At 40.5% G+C, this 24,056-nt stretch overlaps 1 protein-coding gene across 5 annotated transcripts in view; it reads left to right on the plus strand.

Annotated features, from left to right (window-relative positions):
* The window catches only part of kntc1 (kinetochore associated 1), a 38,494-nt gene that overhangs the window by 12,959 nt on the left and 1,479 nt on the right, over positions 1–24,056 (plus strand). For 3 of the 5 annotated variants that reach the window (XM_080432134.1, XM_080432133.1, XM_080432132.1), the window contains 28 exons: positions 233–300; positions 753–1,054; positions 2,257–2,429; positions 2,724–2,824; positions 3,948–4,086; positions 4,189–4,245; positions 4,366–4,529; positions 4,653–4,757; positions 4,849–4,977; positions 5,564–5,680; positions 5,984–6,093; positions 6,495–6,723; positions 7,236–7,325; positions 7,417–7,582; positions 7,848–7,906; positions 8,042–8,261; positions 8,366–8,439; positions 8,520–8,730; positions 11,181–11,293; positions 11,457–11,512; positions 11,991–12,069; positions 12,739–12,863; positions 14,274–14,409; positions 14,565–14,660; positions 15,057–15,113; positions 23,316–23,370; positions 23,476–23,539; positions 23,679–23,808. In XM_080432134.1, the coding sequence (XP_080288260.1) occupies positions 233–300; positions 753–1,054; positions 2,257–2,429; positions 2,724–2,824; positions 3,948–4,086; positions 4,189–4,245; positions 4,366–4,529; positions 4,653–4,757; positions 4,849–4,977; positions 5,564–5,680; positions 5,984–6,093; positions 6,495–6,723; positions 7,236–7,325; positions 7,417–7,582; positions 7,848–7,906; positions 8,042–8,261; positions 8,366–8,439; positions 8,520–8,730; positions 11,181–11,293; positions 11,457–11,512; positions 11,991–12,069; positions 12,739–12,863; positions 14,274–14,409; positions 14,565–14,660; positions 15,057–15,113; positions 23,316–23,370; positions 23,476–23,539; positions 23,679–23,808 (3,425 nt within the window). Of the gene's footprint in view, positions 1–232; positions 301–752; positions 1,055–2,256; positions 2,430–2,723; positions 2,825–3,947; positions 4,087–4,188; positions 4,246–4,365; positions 4,530–4,652; positions 4,758–4,848; positions 4,978–5,563; positions 5,681–5,983; positions 6,094–6,494; positions 6,724–7,235; positions 7,326–7,416; positions 7,583–7,847; positions 7,907–8,041; positions 8,262–8,365; positions 8,440–8,519; positions 8,731–11,180; positions 11,294–11,456; positions 11,513–11,976; positions 12,070–12,738; positions 12,864–14,273; positions 14,410–14,564; positions 14,661–15,056; positions 15,114–23,315; positions 23,371–23,475; positions 23,540–23,678; positions 23,809–24,056 lie in introns of those variants that run through there. The other 2 variants (XM_080432135.1, XM_080432136.1) reach the window with 2 other exon arrangements.

The raw sequence follows: 24,056 nt of genomic DNA on the forward strand, positions 1-24,056 counted from the left end.
GGTGGGTTTGAATTTCAAACAATGTTCATCCTTTAAATAATACATTATTAATTAAAGATTACATTTTATGATCATGCCATTTTCTCTTTCTCTGTAAATAGACTTCTCTAATCTCTCCTTTGCATCAGGACAAAGACGAAGCTTTCAAAATTAGATAATTTATGATTGTGTCATCATGTAAATGCCATGCTGTACTGTATGTATTGACCCTACGTTTTCATGTTTCCTGCAGCTGATGCACTTAAAAGTCTGGAGTGTGAGAACAATCTAATCATGTTTAAGGCCATCGCCAACTTACAGGTATAGCTCCTTTTAATAGAACATATATACTTTGTTAGTCTCTGCTAGGCCAGACGGCTGAAGGCTTGAGACTATGTTTTCATGATAATTCCTCATAGGATCATTGAATTGATCATTGGATCATTCCTTCAAACAGTAGGTTAGGTAATGACTAGATATTTCCTTCAGCTCCCTAGGAAAGAGGTGAACTTACAGTAGTCAGAGCGGTTGAGAGACATTGTTGTTAAATCCTACAATGAAGGAAAATGTCTAGTCCAGTGTTTCTCAAACTTTTTCATGTCAAGGACCCCCAAATTGATAAAGAAATTGCAGATGTACAAGCTCATAGCGCGGCACGAAGTGACGCACTATGTATAAAAATGCCCTTTTATGCCTTATGTAAAGCACCTTCAGTTGCCCTTGAGTATGCAATGTGCTGTATTACAAATGAACTTCTACACTTTCCACTCCAGGAGGACTTTGATATCTTTTTCACTCCAACAAACTATGATGACCCCAAAGTCCGAAAGCAGATCCAGGAGTATCATATCATCGCCTACGAAAACACGCGCAATAGTCGTCTATCCAAGGGGAAGGTCACAGCCACCGCAGTGGTGGCCAACGATCCTGATGGCAAGACCAAGACCATCTCAACAGAAGCTGGTCTGCGTCGTCTGGGAAGGCAACTGCAGCGCACAGAATCGGAGCTGTGGTCTGACCTGGCCCTACGCGCGCTGGGGGTGGGCAAGGTGGATAAGGCCCTTAAGATCCTCAGGTCAGCCAAATGTGTGGGTGGTTAAGGAATCAAGAGAAAGTATGCTAGTCCTTGCTAATCCTTAAGCAAGGCTTTAAAAAATATATTATTCCTATTTACAATTGGGTTGTCCACTCTGCAGACATTTGTTGTTCAAGATTGTTTCCATACCTTTTATCTTCTTGAAGACTCGTACCAGGCCACAGATAACAGCTGTGGCCACAGCTTTTATAATTATAATATTGGCCAATATCATATAGTTGCCTTTGCTAGTTTTCTAAATTAGGCACTGTTGACAGACTATGCCCCTGCCAATATACAACACAATGTTATAATAATAATAATATCTCAATAGCGCCTTCTAAGTACCCAAAGACGCTATTTATTGTTGACATTGTTGTGGGATGTTTATCAATTTTCCTAGCGCCAAAACCCCATTAAATCTTGAAGTTGTGTTTTCTAACTGTTTGTAAAGCGTATGTCAATTGCCAACTCAATCCAAGCCAATCAAAGACACTTTGGTAGAGGTTTTGGTTGTGTAGTTACCTTGTCATGGTGTAACTTGTACAATCGGTGAGATATCCTGCTCTGTTGCACCGTTGATTAGAAAATAAGAATCCAAAGATAGTCTCTTAGACTTGCATTGCATGGTGAAAGTCACTTTTTTAGCACACAAAGGAACACAAACAAAGCAGATTCTGCCACTATATAACATTAAAAAAAACTGTACGGCATTTGATTTAAAATAAAATAAAATTATGTTGATTGAGCTAATCTTAGTAAGAAGAAAACCCAGACTGGATACACATATCCGTATCTTCAATGGTAAAAAAAACAGGAAGTTGCCTTACTGGGTTTTGTGATTTGCACATAAATGAATGTGTTTGCATTCATTTATGTGCTAAAAGAGTGACTTCGAGAGATGTTTCATCATACAATGTAAAGTCAATGAGGGGATTATTTTTGGATATTAATTTTTAATATATCTTGCCAATTGGACTAGTTACACTAGTAATTAACTAGTAAGTAACTACACAACCCAAAGCTCTACCAAGTGTCATCCTTGTGCTTTAAAGCAAAAACAAATTCTGATCAACACCCTCCAACCTTTGACTGTGTATACCAAGAATAAAGTGAGCTAGAGCATGTGGATTCTTCACTATTTAAAATGAATGAAAAGGCTCACGTCTTGTCTGTTATCTAATTTCTTCTACCCCAAACAGTGAGCTATATGAGCACCACTGCAATCCCAGCACAGGAAAGGTACTGTTCACTGCTGCCCAGAGGCTGTGTCAGATGTTAAATGATGACGCGCCCATGGTGATCGCTGATGACCTGGACTTGCCAGCTGTCATCCACAACCTGGCCTGTCAGGCCGTAACCGTGTGCCACTCAGGTAAATGGCACTGGCACAATTACATCCAGACTTAACTGTACCTTAACCTGAGTTTCTGTGAAACGTTCAGTGTTTATTATTCAGAGAAAAGTAACTAATATCAAATCAATGTAATTGACTTTGAGTATCTATAAAATCTATTGTTCTCCATTAAAAAGCATCAGGTGAAAAGACACAGATGTCTACATAGCCTGTACATGGTTTGCAGAAAATGCCTAGTGAAGTGCTCAAACTATTTAAACAATCTTAACAATAAACATAATGCCTTAAAGGAAAATGTAAAAATGGTTTCAGACCTGCTGCTGGATTGTTTGGAGCTGTGTAAGTGCACACGGACAGCGGTGGACGTCTACAATCAGTGTCAGTTATCAGACAACTATGGTTTCATACCCAAGGTCAGAATCTCAACCTTCAGATATCTCAGTATCTTACAGCACTCTGTTGACTGTCCAAATGATGGCCTGGCCCTTTGCATGATAGTTAAGTGGTGTTCACTGCTAATGTTTCATGGAATGATGACTTGTCAAGAATTGTTATTGTCTTGCCCCCTTGGGTCCGGGCGAGACTAATCGATCCTCCGCTCGTCTGTGCTATCCATGTTATAGGTTTTTAACCAATCACAACGCTCATATTAGTTCACGTGAGGGGGGTTGGCCTTAGCTCTGAAAAGTGCAGTGTTCCGCTCCGCCCATGGTAATTACGATTGGATATGTCGCCACATTGCGTGGCTACGTCAGAGTGACGTTGTTGTATGGGTTGGACTCACTGACTAGATCAAGACTGACTAGAGAAAGTTACGGGAAATTAAACCTCTGTGAAGGGCTGTGAAATACATGTGTGAAGTGATATCAAAGAAAACGTACCAAAAGGTTTTATTAGTTTCCAGTGTAATTGCATACTGTATTACAAATTTGGTGACCGCTAGGGGTTGAAACCAATGAGTGGTCGCCAAATTCCAGATTTCCACCTGGTGGCTTAACTTAATGTATTGGGTCCCGTCTGCTTTGTTGACACAGACAGAACTCAAATTTGTAATTTAATGTAGGCTAACTCATTTCATGTACTACAGACACTAGATTGGATAAACCTTGACGAAAACGGCAGCTTTTATTTTTAAATGTTTTGATTTGTCACAGTTTATAATCAAAGCTGATCTCCTTGTTACCTCAGAGTAATTCTTTGATTATTCTTTTTGTGTAGTTTTCCGTTTATAATGTTTTAGAATAACCACTAATAATCTCCAATTTAGTGGTGGTGTTGCAATAAGTCAAGACCACTTTAGGATATTGACTGATTTAGCAGATTATACAAAATATAGATGTCCCACTTATGTCCCATATAACGTGAAATCATCCTACTATTGGGAGTGGGGGGTTAGACTTTTTTTCCTTCTTTTTAACACAAATATGAAATATGAAAACAAACAAATGCTCAAATCTACACATAACAAAGGATGCATTTCTAAATGAAAAGTAAAGTCTGTTTTTTTAATAGTTTTAAATTGTGCATTTTCCAAAGGATGCAACATTGGAAGCAGAAAATGATGCTTATTCCAGTTTCCAGGATCTTTTTAAAGAGGATTGCATTGTTCTGGACTCAACATCTGTACTACCAGTGCAGTATGAGATCACCAACAGCTTGCTGCCTGTGTCACCAGGTAAACAAAATGGCTTTTAGCATTTTAGTGCCTGGATTTGTGAAATTGTTAACTGGTTTATTTAGATATTGTGCAGTTGAGTTCAATTTTTTGTTGTTGCAGATAACAAGCTCTATCCACTGGACTGCTCTTGTCTGTCGCAGTGTTCTTTTGCAGATGGTAACTACTTAAAATGACTTTTACCGTCTTTTAAAAAGACAAGTTAACAGGACTCATATTTGTTCGGCCAAGGTGTGAGACTTAGTTTTTTATTTTGGATCATACCTGTCCCTCCCATAGGTTCAAACTACCTGCGGCCTCTCCTGGGTCCCCTGTCTAACATGTTGCAGAGTCTGCAGGAGTGCAGTCAGTTGGAGATGGCCCTTAGAGTACTAGTCAACTCCTATGGCATCTGCTTGCAGCATGTTACTTCCAACATAATGGACCCTAAGCTCAGCACACAGGTATAACCTACAGCAGTATCACAGTTGTGGTCATACAGCTTGTGGCATCTGGACTTGAGACAGTTGCAAGTAATATCTGCATATGGGTATTGAGTTATGTATTTTTTCTCTTTACTCTTTCAGCTTTATGGACAAAATAAACTAATCCAGTACTACTCTTGCGTGAAAGATCTACAGAAAACAACATTATCCTCTCTCAATGTGGTTGCTGTGGGCCTCTTGAACAAGGTGAGTTCACCTGTGATCTTTTGAAAAGTTGTCAGTAGAAATGATCACTTGTATATTTATTTTATCTTTCTATATATTCCTTTGTTTGAAGGTATTGAACTGGAGAGAGGTGGATTGTGACTTGGCTATTGGACTCTGCACTCTTCTATCCAAAGCTGAAGTCTTCAAAATACTTTGGAAGATTATTGACAGCACCTGGCAAAACTACAGCAAAATCTTGGTATGATGAAATGGTTCATTCATTCACAAAGAAAATGAAACGCATACAACATAGTCAAAAGCATCACGCCACACAGGAATAAAATGACAAAATAACGCTTCTGTAGTCAACGTTTTCTTGGTGCAGAGTCCCAAGGAATTCCTCAAATCTATAAACAGTGGAGTGCATGATTAAGTTTGTTCAGTATTTTCAAAGGCACAGCCCCTGAAAAAGGCGGGAGAGCCAAAACGAGTGGCTGATTTTGTACATCCTCTTGTACATGACATGACTGAATTGTCCTGAATGCAGTCTGTAGTAATAGAGAATTTTAGATATCAATGTATTTTTTCCGTTCACCGTTTGTAAAAAAGTTGGTTCTATAGTTAATTTCTGTTAACTGTTAAAGGGATAGTTAAGTCTTGGATTTGGATTTGATATCGCACATCTCACTCCATTCCTGTCAAAGAGTTTTTAAATCGGCGCACGATTTCTTAGAAATGTCAACTGGAAGTTTGTTAGCATTTTGTAGCAATGCCAGTGGGAACAAATAAAACATCTTATTTTATTAATTTTTTGTAATCATTCACTTTTAATTTTCTAATGTCAGGATGTGGCCATGGTTGGAGCCCATCTCTGCCACTTGTATGAAGAGGAAGAGGAACAAGAAAAGTTTCACTCGGTCATCACAGATGCAGAGTGGGGCATCAAGCTGGGCAAATTAGGGGTTTGTATTGTAGATGAAACCCACAGTTTAATATTCACTTGTTTATTTCATATATAGTATTTTAACATAACTGGCTGCACTTTTGGAAATCACAAGCTGTCTTTCTCAAATTTAAAAACAGGGCAGCAGATATTTGCCCTATGTAGATATGGATTTCAGAACGTCTCATTAAGTCATTTCCATGTAATTATATATATATTAAAAAACTGACATTATTGTCGAGATATGGACTAGCATAAATATCAGAAGTTGTCCCTTTATCTGTTGCCCTTCCTTTAACCCCATGTCTTTTCCTGCTTGTAGATATCCATCCAGTCTGTTTTCCGCCAGCGCCCAGAGAAGAAAAGTGCTCTGATCCCAGTTCTGGTGAAGAACAGGAGCATCACACCTGACATCATCCTCCAGTACTGCAGGTCTGCTGGCCAACAGTTCATTTTGTTGACTTCGACTTAATAAACATGACGTTTATTCCGCTTAACTCACATTTATTCACAGTGAACACTGAACAGGCAGTAGCACAACAACACCGGATCCCTCCATATTCACATCTGAACACAACAACGCTCACTGCACATGCATTAAACCCCAGTGTGTGTAGTACCGTACAGTGTACAACAGAGGAGCAATATATGTTAACACATTGGTCTTCTTCACAACTGTATTGGATGTGTATTTCCATTATGTTATCCCTGTGTCATGTAACAAAGCTGTGTGCATGACAGTTGATGCAGTTGACTAAAACGATCACTGGGAGTTGCTGCATGCATGAAGTCCTTCTGGATTAGATTGACACGTTCCCCTTTGCTTCCAACAGCACCTTTGGTCTAGATCGAGACGAAGTGATCAACCGCTACATCACAACACTGCTGCTGCTGCAGGAGGAGGAGGAGGAAGACATTGGTGCACCTGGTGATCCTGGGATAGGCCTGGAAGAGGTGCAGCCTCTGAGCCATGCGGATGCCCTGGAACGTGTCCTCCAGATCATTCCAATGCTGCAGAGCACCACCAACCTCACTGACAGCCTCAGTGCTGCCATGCTCAAGGTCTGTCATTGGGAGATTATATATTCTACCGCTAATTGTCTCCGCCAGGCCAAAAGGCATGGCGAGAGAGTATGTTTTACCCTCCGTCCGTGTGTGTGTGTGTGTGTCCGTGTGTGTGTCCTGTCCGTGTGTTACCAGCTAATCTCTGGCACCGTTGGCCCGGTCGCTGCGAAACTGTGCACACACACTCCCTGGATGCCAATTCAGAACCTCTGCCTCAAATTTTTCACATGGGCCTGTTATAGCGCCACCTGGAGGCCGATTTGTGCCACAATAACGTACCTGACCTGGCGAGACCTGTGCTCCTCTAGTTAGTTTATTGTTTACTCTTCTTATTAACTGAATAAATTCATTACTAGACTATTTATTATTACAAAGGTAGATTTATGTCCTGCTCAGTCAGCTTTTTGTTATAGATGGTGATTGTAAAATATTGTTGCATGCTTATGTGATGTTTTTGGATAATGACTGTATTTATTATTTTCCATATGAAAAATACCTTCCTCCTGCAGCTCAGTCCCTATAACTATGAGAGGATTGAAGTTGTGCTCAAGATCATACAGACAGCTGATGAGAATGTCACCAGCTTCTCAGTTAGTCAGGTATGGATTTTTTTCAGAGATTAGGGCAGTTAACGTAATCACTTGATTAAAAAAAACGTCCATAAGCAATTGGTGTCTTAACCATCTGCAGGCAATGGGCCTCGTTCAACACCTGAGGTCCTACAAGCGTATCTCACCTCCTTCAGACGTAGAGAGCACCTATCTTTTGGAGAACGGCTTGGAGCCTACTCCCCTGTCCAACAGCAGATTGCCCGTTCACCTGCTTATGCAGACCAATCATTTCTGGAAGATCATCTGTGAGTTAACTAGTTACCCCATTTGGTGCTGCATTAGGTTTTCTGCACTGGTTGCCTGTTATTTTAGAACATCATGGCTTTATCTTGATCATTTTATTTCTCCCCTTTTCCTTATTTTAATACATGCCCGACATTTACATTGTAAACAAATTGTATTGTTTTCTAAACTAAATACTAAAAAAAAATTGTGCAGTGCACGGTGATCCTCATTAGTTTAGTTATGATTAGAATTCATCAATTGAACATTCAAATATTTCCTATTTAGCTCCTGAGCTCAGTGAGGAGACCTTCCCTACTCTTCTCCTGATTAGCAAGCTTATGAAGGTACAGTATGCAAATGTATACAACCTCAATCTGATATGTGAAAAAAAAATGAAAGCACCTTAAATGTACATCCATCAGCTGAGCTATAAGATCTAATCTGTGCATTTTAATGTTGTGTCTTATTTTTCCTTCAAGGTGAGTCTTGACAAGCTATACATGTCTGCTGTGAACCACATATTTGATAAGAGAATGAAGCCGCTGCTGTTGGAGCAAAGCAAGAAGGGCCAGAGGCATGTTTTGCACCACAAGGAGACTTTCAAAGTGGCCAAGACAATGATGGAGTATATCCACTGTATACAGAACCTAGAGTGGGCTGCTGCCACAGCCCATAGGATTGCTCAGGAACTGCCCCCAGGTCTGATCTGTCTGTTCATAACAGTTGAAATAGCATTGCTTAGTCTGTTTATACACATGCATCATATTTTCTCACTTATTTTACGTATTTTATCGATTTTATAGGCCTTGAGAAGACTCAGTCACTGCGGTTCTGCTTATCTCTTGGTGATAAATGGCTAAAGGACCCAAACATTGAGGTCAGTCTTCACAGTCGTAAGTTATGTTTGATTGTAAATCTGTTGGGGTTTAATATTTTTGCTGGTCTTATCCTGAGCAGGAGATGGCACGGGCCAGGGTCGAGTCCTTTTTGTCCAAGCTGAAGTTGCAGTTCCAGCGCTCAGCCACGGAGAACGTCATGATGGCCAGTCAGCTCAACAGCCCAGAGCTTCTTAAACTGACTGGGTTGCCAGCCAGACTCATAGTCGCACTCTATGAGCACATCAGTGTGGAGCAGCGCTACAAGAATTCAATGAGTCAAACCTATCCTGGCAAGTACCACCGCTATCACAAATACTGTAACCACAATGCTGCATTCTAACTTACAAGGGCCCTATTTTAACACTAAACTTTGCGCCATGGCACATGGTCTTAACTTGCGCAGTGCGGGTGTGTCCTATATAGATGCTAGATGGTGCTATATAGATGCTGCCAAATGGGGGAAGATATGTGTCTGCGCCCGGTGTAAAGGTTTTGGCATGGTATGCAACTAATGAGGCAAACGCTACATTTCTCTCCATCTCTCACCTTTAAACCAAGGACTTGTTTTCCACTTTCAATATTTTGATCCTGGTCTCCCAACCGGCCACAGATCCCCGACATGCTGCGATTTTTGTTCATAGTACAAATCTTCCACATGATTAGAAAGCCTGGCAACTCGTGTTGCCAGAATCTGGAAACAAGCAACCAGTGTTAAATCGTTCGCCATTGACGGCAGCCTCGCAGATAGTTTCAACGCATGTTTGACTATCATGAGACTCTACTATGAATACTAGTAGTGAAAAAAACAACTTTGCGTCGGTTATAATAGACGAATTTCCCTTAGCCACGCGCTCCCATTATGACAACGGAGGGGGTTTAAAAAATGACGACAGGGGAATATATGAAAAAAAAGAACGCTACTTTTCACATCGGTAGGTGAGTAACGAGACATCAAAGATAACACTTAATTTGTCCGGAATTCTCCTTTAAATACGGACTAGGACTGATCATTTTGCGAAAATAATCCCACAGTAGAGTTCCTTCCTAACCAGACATTTGTTGTCTCCGCCAGGCCGAAAGGCATGGCGAGAGAGTATGTTTTACCCCCTGTCCGTCCGTCCGTGTGTCCGTCCGTGTGTCCGTCATTCTGTCTGTGGACAGCTAATCTCCGGCACCGTTGGCTTGCTCGCAGTGAAACTGTGTACACACACTCCCTGGATGCCACAGCAGAACCTCTGCCCCAAATTTTTCACACGTTTTATAGCGCTATCAGGAGGCCAATTTGTGCAAAACATATTTTTTGACCGTACTCCTACAGCTTTTGTCCAAAAATCCCGCAAATCGGTACACAGTATCTCTATAGTCATTAAACGAAACGGGTCTTTCACATTTTTCATATTCCATCCTGATTGGCTAAAAATGTCTTCCAAAGTTTGTAGGAGTGGTCCGTTTTGAACAAAATTCCTCAAATCATGAACACAGCATGCAATTTCCTTGAAATTTTCCACACATATTTCCACTGCCCAGGAAGAAATGCCACTTGAACAATTTCAAATCAGCCTCATGTTGGCGCTATAACAGGCCGATTCGTGTTTTTACCTATAACTGCACCGATCTGTGTAAAACTTTGTAAGCGCACTCCCTAGAGGTCAAGGAAAAACCTTTGACCTGCATTTTTCACATCTGCCTTTTATAGCGCCACCAGGAGGCCGACTTATGTAAAACCATTTTTTTAATATTACTCCTTCCAATTTTATCCAAATTTCACGCACATCGGTACACATGATCTCTATAGTCATGTGATCAAGACGGATGTGTTTGATTTATCATATTCCATCCTGATTGGCTAAGATTGACATCTAAAGTTTGCAGTAGTGGCTTTTTTTGAACAAAATGCCGCAAATCATGAACGCAGCGTCCGATTGCGGTCAAACTTTGCACGCGCATTCTCACTATGTTGAGGAGCAAATGTCACCCTTTTAACATTGGCCTGTTATAGCAGGTAGCAGGTCTAATTTAGCAAAACACATTTTTTGAACAAAATGCCTCAAATCATGAATGCAGTGTCCGATTGCCGTGCAAGGCCTAAGAAGAAATGGCACCCTTTTCATATTGGCCTATTATAGCGCCACCAGGACGCCACAATAACCTACCTGACCTGGCGGAGACCTGTGCTCCGAGGAGCACTTTTTCTAGTTGTATCTGTGGCTTTTGCCGTCCAACTTGGCAGAGTTAACAATGAGTGACTGCACAGCTACACCCTTTTTCTTGAAATTATCTTAAACCATAGTGATTCATAGTGTGAGTGCTAGGTCGACACGCGCATTCTCACTATGTTGAGGAGCAAATGTCACCCTTTTAACATGGGCCTGTTATAGCGCCACCAGCAGGTCTAATTTAGCAAAACACATTTTTTGAACAAAATGCCTCAAATCATGAATGCAGTGTCCGATTACCGTGCAAGGCCTAAGAAGAAATGGCACCCTTTTCATATTGGCCTATTATAGCGCCACCAGGACGCCACAATAACCTACCTGACCTGGCGGAGACCTGTGCTCCGAGGAGCACTTTTTCTAGTTGTATCTGTGGCTTTTGCCGTCCAACTTGGCAGAGTTAACAATGAGTGACTGCACAGCTACACCCTTTTTCTTGAAATTATCTTAAACCATAGTGATTCATAGTGTGAGTGCTAGGTCGACATAATTCAAGGTTTTTATGAAGATGCTTTGTCTCTGAACAGACATTCATGCTGTATGTAAGGAAATAGCCACCATCAGCAAGGTGGATCTTCTGAAGATACGAAATATGCTGTTGGAGAAGTGGATCTGTAAAACTGGCTCAGCCATGGCCCAGGTTTGTTTTTTTTGTCTTTTCAGGCTTTCATTGCTTATATTTCAAATAATAAGCTAACTGCATTGGTTATCCATCTCTATTTTATTCTGCTTATGTTATGTATTTCTGTAAAGTCTGCAAGGTTGAGTCACTGACTAAAGGTTACTTTTCCTTTTTCATGAAGGACATCAACAGTCAAGAAAGTGTTAGCAACATTGAGGAAGACCCAGATTTAATGAGGTACAAGCATTTTTGTAGTGTGTAGTAGTTTTGTCTTATCAGTTCCATATTGGTGAAGCCACCCTGTTGCATCTTCATAATGCTATTATAATTTGTAAAAGACTTATACTTAAGGGATATCATTTTGTCTGTCTACTTAAGCCAACTACTTAACTTATGTTTGCTTCTCTGCTTTAATTATCAATATGAACTGCACTCAAACCTTATAGTAACCGTATTAGTGTATGTTCGCACTATTTCACCTTTTATGAAGAAAGAGCTCTGCCTACAGGGCTTTTTCTGCTGAAGATGAAAGGCTTGACATTCACTGACATTCACTTCCACTATTATGGAAGGCAAGCAGTCACAATTTATTGTGATTGGTCAGCTAAAGGTGGTGGCTATGCAGTTGCGTTTTTCCCATAGATGTTAATGCAGAAAGGCAAAAGTAAATATTTATAGCTATGTGCTGTACTCAACTGTAGCGTATGTTGTTCAGGGTGGTGCATCTGCTGCAGGCTTACCCCATGGACACTGCTGTCTGCCTGCTGAGCCCCTTATTGTCTGTGGAAACATGGGTGAGTAATTATGTGGGATGAATCAAGTTTGGATGAAAGGTCATGTACCTGAATTATCATGAAATCGTATGATAACATTTTACATTTCAAGTGTTCCTGGTTGACAGGCACGATTTTACCCATTAAGACCTGACGATTCTACAAATGTGTTCTAAATCCGAACCGTTTTCAGAAAAACGTATGTTGCTTTGTCAGTAGTTCTCAAACGTTTTCATGTCAAGAACCCCCAAAATTATATGTATTTGGCCACCGACCCCCCCCCCCCCATGTCAAAATATTTTGTTCCAGGGACCCCCAGAAGCAAAGATTTGCGTTAAAAATGTTCGCTTTAAAGGAATATAGATATTCAAAGATTTGCACAAATTGTCACAATCTTTTAAAAATAGCATATCTACAGGCTTGAAGTGACGTGCTACGAGCCTGTAGATCTGCTATTTTTTTAATAGCCAAAGTATAAAATAATTATTTTTACTTGACACCTATGCTTTCTCTGATATTTTTGGGGCTTTTTCTGCCTTTATTGATAGGAACAGTAGACTGACAGGAAATGGGGAGAGAGATGGGTGGGGGGGGGTGACACACAGTAAAGGTCGTCGGGATCGGGAGTCGAACCCACGACACGCTGTCCGGGCCGCTTTCCCGGTTTTCATTATTTAATTCCTTGTTCAGCCCCATGGCAGTTCTGGACCTCGTCTGACCTCCTGCCACCGGAGTCGAGCCTTGCTTTGTCTCATCCACCTGGCTGATGCTGCCACTCTGGAGGCCCAGCTCCAGATCCCCTCTACAAAGATTAAGTAAGTTCTTCTCTGGTTAAACATCAAATCATGTATATGGGAAGGTTTATGCGTATGCAAAGTGTGTGATCAGTGACACCCCTAGTCAAATATATCCCTAATGCTGCCTGCCGGAGGTTAGGCAATGATGAATGCCAGGTGATCATTGGTGTACCACATAACATACCCATCATCGTATTTATTCCAAAAGACATTAAGAATATAGCGTTTAATCAACACTTTAGGCGTGCGCTGATTGGTCAGCTACTGTATAACACCCAGAGAAGATTTTGGCAGATGACCAATCAGCACCAAGCAGTTGATCGTTATATTACATACCCATAATCTTATTTATTCACACAGACTGTGAGATTACAGCATTTAATCAACACTTCAAGTTAACCTTTGGCTTGCGCTGATTGGACAGTTAATGTGTAATGTCTACGGCACATTGCTGCCTCCCACGGGTCGGGAGTATAATGCAGTTTATATTATCTTCTCAATGCAAATTATTTACACTGGCCACCCAAATTATCCTGTATTTTCAGTTCTATGACTCAGCCACCGTTGACTGAGTTGGCGCAAAATCCTCTCTTGAGTGTTGTCCAGCTCTTCAGCACTTATATCCTCCACTCTCAACCTCCTAGCTGTGTCCAGCATACTGTGTCGGCCACGGTCACTCGTCGTCGGCAAGTCAGCAACACAGACAACACATAACTTTGGGTCACTCAGTCGGCGATGCGATCTGTTCAAGGAACAATAATAACTATAGGTTATGAACGTAACCCCAGTTATTTGAGTAATACGAGCGAGATGTCTTGCTTAAAAGGCATGGGATCACATCACGGGAAAAAAACATTGCTGGGCCGTCGGACACGCAGAGTCAAACAGCAACACTTTATTTTTCTTCACTCAACTTTCTTTACTTGCTAACAAATTGCACCGCTTTATTTGATTTGTTCAGTGTCTACGTACTAGGGGCGATATTTCGAATATTCGTGGCAGTCTCCAAATTTGATTCAAAATCAAGAGCGCAAGCCCACAACGCGCCACAGATGTAACGTGGTGTGGGCTTTTAGGTCAGCTGTGTTCCCTGGCTGCGTGACACGGTTGTACACCGAAGCAAAAAATCTGGCGCTAGTTGAGCTGTCTCGGCAAGACACAGTCAATCCACAGACATAAAGCGGTGATTTCAAAGCACTGCAGTGGGTCACAGACTAGAGAGCTGCCAGCGATACACAGCATTTGACACAAACAACGTCAAATGTTGTTTGTGCCTGGCAAATATTCGAATTTGACTTATCAGTTTCTGGCATCCCTACTACTTACGCGTCTCGCATCTCACTCTGTGTGTGTGTGTGTGTGTGTGTGTGTGTGTGTTGCTTTGAACCCACCATAAAATTATTCACTGATGTTGTATTTCCCATGCAGGTACTACCTGAAGTGTTACATCTATGTCTCCCATCTGGAGGCCTTAAACATTCCTTACACTGTGGAGTCATTCCTCAACAGTCCCAAAGAGGGCATGATTAAGGGGTTGTGGAAGAACCACAGTCACGAACCACAGGTGCTGTACCACTGAAAATATAAGCCTATTTTGTTACTTTAGATTGAATTGTTCCTCCTTGTTGAGAGTAATGGTTTTTAAGTGATATATGTATACCGTATATATATATATATATATGGCGTGTGTAGACATTAACTGAAGTAGTCTCTCCGCAGGCTGTGCGCTTGGTGGCAGATCTTTGTCTGGAGTATCAAGTGTTTGATCCCCAGCTGTGGAACGGTTTACTGCAGAAGCTGCTAAGCTTCAACATGGTGAGAAGATGAAGTTTGAACTGAATTAAAGAATGATCTTTTCATGAAAATTAGCACTTGTAGTAATATAATGTATAGTCAGTAGTAAGTATTGCAGGTGACCTGTCTGCAGATGGTCTTGTGGTAAAGACAACATGAAACTGCAAATCATAGAATTAAACTTGGAAGAGGAATCATGCACACTTACATGAATCCTGGGCACATTTAGCTCCAATGTTTCAGTCCTCCGACCTCTGTCAAGACATTCAGGAGCCATGGTATTAGAATACAAACTTTTTAGAACTTTTTCTACTTTGCTAACGCTACTACATCTTTTTTTCTCTGTTATTTTTGTAAGCGAGAAAGATGAGTTTAATCCCTACTGTTAAAATGAATTGTCTTTTTGTTTTTCTACAGATCAGCCACCTCCAGAAGGTGCTGGAGGCATTAGCTGCTGTTCCCTCTCTGTGGCAGGTAATTTAGATTTAGATCTCAACAAACTAATGTTGTTGTGTTTCTTCTTTCTTGACTCGGCAGTGTTGCACCACCACTATGCGAAGAACATTTTCCGCCATTGCATGAGGCACGAGAAGCTATGTACTAAGTTGTCTTTACCTGGGGCTTATAATGTAGAGCACCAGCATAGCCATACTCCCAAGTTATATATAGTCCATATGGATTTCTGGAACATTTAAAATCAATATAGACTCATCCAGCAAAACAAATGCTTATTATGCCTTTTTAAATTTTGAGAGTAATTAAGTTTAGTTTAGTTTATTTAGCACATTCTTTAAAAAAAAATAGAAACAATATAGAAACAATGCATATCAAAGAAAACAAGTTGCTGTCCAAGGAAACGTATAAGCCGGCAGGCTTATTTGGAATCCTTTCCTTCATGGAAGAGGTCATTAAATAACAAAGTTAAAAGTTCAATAAGAAGAGTTCCGGTTTGGCTGTTGACGAGAACGGTCATGCACATGTGAGCTCCGACGGTTTGCCTCACAGTTACTTCAAAATGTTATCATTTGTTTAAAAAACCTCAACTAACAGAACAATAGTTGGATTATTTCGTCGGTCGGTGCATGGAAACTTACAACCTCAGAAGCAAAAAGGCTACTTTGTCGGAGGATTCTAACGACGCCACATCGTGCCAAACAATGGCGGTCGGAGGTGGACCCCTAACGTTAGAGACGGTGTTGAAAGCGATACGTGAGTGCAAAGATGATTTGTCTAAACAGATTGATGCCAAAACATCCAACATTCAATCGGCTCTCAAGGCGATTGAGAACTCTCTCAACTTTATCAGACCAAGTTGGAGCAATGGAAGTACGCGTGTCTGCTAATGAAGACAACATGGCGGACGTTCTTCTCCGACTCGAAAAGGCTGAGAAGCAGTTGGGAGACGCGGAAGGCAAATTGAATGACTATGAGGACAGGAGTAGACGAAATAACGTGGTTTTATTTAATGTGCCAGAAAATGCTGAAGGTCGGGATGCTACTGCATTCCTAGAACGCATTATACCACAGGTCCTCAACCCTATCGTCTTTGAAACCCCGTTTATCGTTGAACGCTGCCATCGCCTCGGTAAACCCATTGAGAACAAGACCAGGCCACTGATAGCAAGAATCCTCAACTTCAAGCACAGAGAAAAGATGCTCCACCGATCCAGAGAGATGAAAGAAGTCTTCCTCGACAAAAGAAGAATATATCTCCACCCTGACTGCAGCGCCGAGACGCGACGCAAAAAGAATGCCTTCAAAGCGGTAAAACAGCTGCTGTTGGATAAAAACATCACTGACTATCGCCTACATCATCCAGCAAAATTGCGTGTCGCCCACGATGGAGCTGTGAAATGGTTCAACACACCAGAAGAAGTGGAGGACTTCTTGAAGACCTTGGATTAAAACTTTTTTTATTAGGATCATTTTTTTCTCCAACAGGTTAAACCTAGCGGACATTATGGCAGGACAGCCACGGAACTATTCTTCCTGAAAAAGGAGTGGGAGTAAGTCATATAACTACCTTTACAATGTTTTTTCCCTGATATAGATATGTTTGACTTTTTTTAGTTGACTTACATTACACGTAGAGGGGGATCTCCCTTGTTACAATTGGATTTTACAAGGACTATTTTTTGTTTATATTTCGGATCACCACTTCTGCATTCTCTCCTTTTTTTTCATCTTTATATACTGGCTCTGCCTGATTTATTTTTTATTTTTATAGATTGCTCCACCGCTAGGTTATTTGTTTTGCCTTTTTTTTTTCTGTTACAAAAGCTCCCTAACATGGTGAATTTGATGTTTCTTTTATTGAACTTTGGCTCGAATTTAACTTTTCAAATATCAGATGTCTTCAAATGTTGATCTGTAGTTTTTGTTTTGTTGGGGAGGGGGGGAATAATTATGACCGATGTTGTGATTTACTACGAATGACGTTATTAGTGATGATGCCTCCATCTACATCAAACCTGACATCCTTATAGGCACTCCAGTTATTGAATTAACATAGTAGAAACCCATTTGGACTACTTTTTCTTATAGTATAATATTTGATTTTAGAATTGATAAGTTTTTTAAAAAATAACTGGGGTGTCTAGACTTATTATTTTGTTTAAATATGCGTGGCCTACCATCTTGCCCATACTCCTCACTCCTTTAATTTATATAATTGTATTTTGCTGTTGCACATAACGGTTAGGCTATAAAGTATATGCATACTTCTACATATTTTTTATTTTTGCTAAGTTAAATTATTTTGGGGACTATTTTGACTTCTGATGTGCTTTGTGTAGATTTAGCAGGGAGCAGAGAGAGGGGGCGGGATTGGAATGCTAAGAATGTCTGCAGGCTACACGGGGATGTTGCTAGACTGCAGTGTCAGAATTGACCTGTTTTTTTTTTTGTTTTTTTTTCTCCTAAAAATTATGTGGTTAATTGGCGCCATCGTCAGGCGAGGTGTGGATATGACTTTTAAAAAAACAAAAAAAACAATGGGATTTCTTTTCTTCTCTCAGAGCTGCAGGATGGAGGCTTCAATTCACTACTTTATTTCACTACTTTATTTCAAATCTTTTTATTTTTGTTCTGTATTGAGGTTGGTATTTAGAGAGATGAATAGTAACTGTGAGGGCAACCTTACACTAGGTAAGAGTAGCCCATCTAATGTTTGTTTTTCTGTTTTTCTGTTTTCTTGGGGATATTTCATGGGCTCCTGGGGATTTGAATGGTCACTACTTGGGCTCTCTATTGTATTTTAATAGCTACAGCACCTTATTCATGACACAATACCTGACTCATAGCTCACTTTACATTATTGGAATTCTGTTGCGCTGTGCTCCTGGCTGGGAATTTATTATCATAATATGCTCCATACTAATTTAAATGACTAGTGAACTAAATTTTGTCTCCTGGAATGTAAAGGGAATTAACTCTCCAATCAAGAGGAAGAAAATAATTACTTATTTAAAGAAATTATCCACAGGTGTTGCCTTCATTCAGGAAACTCACCTTACTGATCTGGAGCATATGAAGCTAAGAAGGGACTGGATCGGCCACGTCTTTTTTTCCTCCTATACTACTAGTGCACGTGGAGTTGCCATACTTGTAAACAAAAACATAATGTTCAAATTGAACTCAGTAAAAAAGGATAGGAATGGCAGATTCTTGCTCTTAGATTGTGTTTTGAACTCAAACAGGGTAACATTAGTAAACATATATGGTCCCAATCATGATGATCCATCATTTTTTAGTGACCTTCTCTTGAAACTAGCAGCAGTCGAGGGCCAGTGCCTTGTCGGAGGTGACTTCAACCTGGTTTTATCCCCGACAGCCGACCGTTCTCAACCAAAGACACTCACACCATCCAGAGCAGCCTCGGTGTTGAACCATGGTATGAAGGACTTAGGACTGTGTGACATTTGGCGTACACTTAACCCCAATGGTAAGGACTTCAGCTTTTACTCTAATACACATAAATCCTATAGCAGAATTGACATGTTTTTAGCTCCACAAAATATAATTACAAGGGTAACGAGCTGTGCTTATTTACCAGCTGCATTATCTGATCATAACCCAATAAAGCTGATTTGGAAAATGGAGTCTGTACGGCCCTCCTCGTTTCGATGGAGATTTAAATCATTCATGTTAAAAGATCCGGATTTTATCTCCTCTATGAACACTCAAATTGATCACTTTCTTGAGGCTAATTTGAACTCGGCTTCTCATGCCAATGTATGGGAATCGTTGAAGGCTTATATGAGGGGTTGTATTCTGTCTTACAGTGCTCATAAATCAAGGGAAAAGAGAGAAGCCTTATTAAAATTGGACGTAGAAATTAAAATGCTGGAACTGCAACATTCTCAAACTAATAGAGTGGACGTTTTTAATACTTTGACCTCAAAACGGATTCAATACAATAATTTGTGCACTAATAAGGCGGAGGCTGCTTTGGCTAGGACCAACTATCACTATTATGAATATGGAAATAAAACAAGTAAGCTTCTAGCATGGCAAATTAAAAAGGAGGATGCAGACAGGATTATTCACTCCATTGTTAACGAAGAGGGCAGTGTTCTGACTGGTTCAACAGAGATTAATGCTGAATTTAAACTCTTTTACGAAACATTATATAAATCTGACCATGGCACCATTAATGCTGCTGCAGAGCGTTTCCTGGAGGGCGTACCTCTTCCTCAGATCAATCCTGAGGATAAAGAATGGCTAGATGCTGATGTAACTGAGGAGGAGGTTCTCCTGGCCATTAACTCTCTGCAAAATAATAAAGCCCCTGGACCAGACGGTTTTCCAATTGAATATTTTAAATCATTTTCAGATAAATTATTACCCCCATTGACAAATATGATTAAGGAAGCACTGGACAGTCAAGCCCTCCCACCAACTCTGGAATTGGCAACTATAACATTATTACCCAAACCTGACAAAGATAGACAAAAATGTGGCTCCTACAGACCCCTAAGTCTTTTAAACGCAGACTACAAGATAATCTCTAAAATGGTCGCAACCAGATTGGAACTGGTCTTGCCAAAAATAATCCATCCTGACCAAACAGGATTTGTCAAGGGGAGGCAAGGGTCAGATAATGTTCGCCGCTTGTTCCATATAATAGATGCTGCTCAAAGGACAAAGGAGCCCACATTAATAATATCAATGGATGCGGAAAAATGTTTTGATAGAATTGAACCTAGCTTCCTGTTTCAGACTCTTGAGGGAATGAACTTTGGAGAAAAAATGATAAAATATATTAAGACCTTTTTCAATGCGCCAAGGGCTCAAATTCTTACCAATGGGCATCTGTCGGACCCCTTCTTGCTCTCTAGAGGAGTCAGGCAGGGTTGCTGCGTCTCTCCCATGTTGTTTACGATCGCCATTGAACCGTTTGCCCTTGCAATTAGAGCCAATGAAGCTATTTCTGGTGTTAAATTTGGTACAGCTGAACATAAACTGTCCATGTATGCTGATGATGTATTGATTTACTTGACTGATTTGGCCGATTCAGTCCCTCCACTGTTCCAGTGTTTACAGGAGTATAGCGCAGCTTCGGGTTATAAAATAAATCTAACTAAGAGTGAGGTTCTTCCTTTAAATGCACAGGATACAAATGTCAGAGAACTTATTGATCCACTTAAAACGTGTCCTAGTGGTTTCAAGTATCTGGGTATAAATATTAGAAAAGAGCGTGATAAGGTTTTTAAAGACAATTATTTAAGACTATTGGAGAGAGTTAAGATCGATGTTCAAAGATGGACTGATTTGCCTTTGTCCCTAATTGGTCGAGTGAATACGATTAAGATGAATGTGTTGCCAAAATTTATCTATCTGTTTCAGTGCATCCCATTGTCTGTTTCCAAAGGATTTTTTAGTGATCTCAACAAACCCATTTCCTCCTTTTTGTGGCAGAACAAAACTCCACGTGTCAAATTAAGCACACTCCAAGCCCCCTATAATAAGGGAGGCCTAAATCTCCCTAATTTTAGATATTACTATTTGGCTTCGCAGTTCCGCCCTTTATGGACGTGGTTACACCCTGAGGTTGGTGAGGTCAGGTGGCTGCATATTGAACAGGTAGAGCTTGGTCTAACCCCTCTGAAGATCGTTCCCTTTTTGGGCTCAAAGAAAACCCTCTCCAAAATTACAAAGAATCCTATAATATTGAGCGCTTTTGAAGCATGGCAGGAGTCCCATAAATTATTAGGAAAAGATACATCTCTGATGAGATTGACACCTTTATGGGAAAACCCTAATATTCCATACCCCATAGCAGAGTCCTGCACGGGTCCAATTTTGAGAACCCGCGCCCGCCCCGCCCGTCAATACTCAGATCCGTAGACCGACCCGTCACCCGTGATAATTTCAAAATACAAACCAGACCCGCCCCGCCCGTCAAATAAACGACCCGTTGTCCGCCCGTTTACCCGTGTAAAATGTAAATCCTATTGAAAAGTGCGTTGAAAAAGATAGCAGCCTTCAACAACAGTGCTACATTCAGTGGTCAGGTTTGTACAGAAAGCAAGTGAAGACGGAGGAGCGAGCTTAAGCCACGCGCGAACGCGCATCTACGCAGCAAACATGTGTCGTTGTTTATGTCATCATATACTTTTAATTTGAAGGTTTAACAGGATGTTCAATGTGTTTTTGTGAGTTAAGATAACTGTCCAGCATGCTCCATGCGGTTGTGCTGTTAAGTTATACAAGTTACGTTGTTTGGGCGGAAACAGTGCTCTCTGATTTTCACAATAAAATGATACCCGCCCGCGATTAGTTCAGTACCGCCCGTCCCCGTACCCGTGATCTTATAAAAGTAACATTTTCACCCGTTTTCATCCGTCAAACGCGGGTACCCGTCGGTTATCCGCGGGTACCCGGCCCGTTGCAGGACTCTGCCCCATAGCTGATGGTACATTGAAGAGATGGGTCAATAATGGAATCAGAACTGTGGGGGATCTATACAAAAACGATATATTGTCAAACTTTCAACAATTGTCGTCCAAATTTAACCTGCCCAGACATGACCTATTTAAATATCTCCAAATTAGACATTGGATTCGAGAAAAATCTACAGACTTTCCAAATATCCCAAATAAATCCCCTTTGGAGGATCACATGGCTAGTACACTTGTTACCTCCACCAAAGGTCTAACATCCTCCATTTATAGTATTCTAAACAAAAATCTGCCAATTTATAATGCAATGACTTTTAAACATAAATGGGAGACAGACTTGGGATGCACTTATGATGATGTGGATTGGCAAAACATTTTAGAGAGGTCCCAGAGAGTGTTGATTTCAACAAAACATAGACAGATGCAATTTAACATTTTCCATAGAACTTACTTTACCCCACTCAGATTGCATAAGATGGATGGGAATATTTCCCCTCTGTGCCAAAGATGTAAAGTATCAGAAGGTAATTTGGTTCATATGTTGTGGAGCTGCCCACACCTAGATGATTATTGGAAGTTCATCTTGTCCAGTGTCTCGGAGATCGTGGAATCTGACATTCCACATGACCCAAGAATATGGTTACTGGGGGACGTCAATCCGCTCAATATAAATTTTAATAAAAAATATTTCGTGTCGCTCGCCAGTACAGCCGCGAAGAAAGTCATCCTAGTTAATTGGAAATCCGAAAATTCACCTTCACAGAGACACTGGTTAAATGAACTCTCATCCTATTGCACACCAGAAAAGATATTGTATAATGTAAGAAGAAAACCTGCAATATATCAGAAAATCTGGGGTAATTTCTTTGAAGTTCTTCCATCACTATCTCCTAACAGCTGATTTTTCTATCTCCTCTGGTTTTTATTATTATTTTTTGTTTGCTTTATGATATTTGATACTGTCTGAAAGGTGTTGTGAAAAGGAAAAAAAAAGGAAAATAAGAGAATGTTGAGTGTTGAGTAGTGTACCATTCTGGGAAAGGGGTGGGGGGAGGACATGGGAGGACTGTTTTTGTATTTTTGTCTTATTTCTGTTTTGTTTTTGTGTATTGTGTCTTTTCCTTTATTTTTTGTATTTTTTATTATGTCTTGTTTACAAAAAAAAAAAAAGAAGAAGAAATGTGATAATGATGTGTACGTTGTACATTGTCAATAAATAAATCATTATTAAAAAAAAAGTTCAATAAGAACAATACAAAATAATACAAGTTTACAAGGGGAGCAGCAGTGCAATAAAGAAATAAAAACACAAAAACGGCACAAAAGAAGAAAAAGACAAATTACAAGGCATAGTCATCAAGAATCAGGCAGCAGGGTGCACTGTAGTGCTGAACTCCTCATAGAGGAACCAATATGCAGGATGTAGACAGATGACACACAATGACTTTGAATTGATGAAACGGTCTATGCACTACTCATCATGGTGCAACATCATTTAGTAACTCACTGGTTACAAACTAACTAGGAGCTATAAGCCCTTGTAGCCTAATTTAGGATGGAATTACATTCAGCTGATGCAAACCTGCCCAGGTATGCATCAGCATTGTCTGTAACACGGAAGCAGTCAGTCCTTCTCAAAATGTAAATGTATTCACAATTCACATTTATTATTCACACACATGGAGAGAGGAAATAAAACCCAGTTAGTTTACAGCATTTTATAACTAAGTGAATTGGATAAAACATTGAATAATCTCTTTCATTGTCCACACAGATCTCCTGTTTTTCCCGTACCTGGAGGAGCATGATACTGGCCCCCTTTGTCTCAGGTATCACATCGTAACGGTCACCAGCCTCTATTGCAGTTCAATCTTTAAATGTATAATGTGTGAAAATAACTGACGTGCTTGCTGTTATTTCTTTGATTGTCATAGCATCTGTTCCATTGAGTCCCGATCAACAGGCCACCCTCCACAGGACTTTTGCTCTTCTTCTCAAGTAAGCTCTATTGAAAATGTTCTTGTTGCCGGTCATTCCAGACATGGTGGACATGTGACTGGATAAATGAAAGGGTTCATGGGACAGCGGTGACCTGCATCATGGGTAATGTTGCCTGTCTTGGTCTTTGTTTCGACAGGTGTCCGTTCCTCTTGAATCTGGACCTGATAGGAATTGCCAACCGCTTTGCCCAGTTTGGTCTGTCAGCCTTCGCACTGGGATCTCTCCTCCTCATCCCCTGTGCCGGGAAAAAGGAACAGCAGATCCAGGTGACTGATTAACAGATTATTTGGCCAATTTCCGCCTCCACCTACCGGAACGCTCGCCACTCATTGACAATGAATTACTAGACATCAGTCAGTTGCTTCCCGTGTGAAAAGCAGTTTAACCGCTATTTAAATTTACATGACAAAAATCATTGCACTGTTTTAGCATTGTAGCGTGAATAGAATGCTCTGCATTGAACTTGTCTCAGTTGGATTTTAAATCATGTATTTAGATAATAAACATTAGCTGT

Source organism: Gymnoscopelus braueri (genome assembly GCF_963280865.1).
Source record: "Gymnoscopelus braueri genome assembly, chromosome: 7".
In the NCBI taxonomy this organism is placed as follows: domain Eukaryota; kingdom Metazoa; phylum Chordata; class Actinopteri; order Myctophiformes; family Myctophidae; genus Gymnoscopelus; species Gymnoscopelus braueri.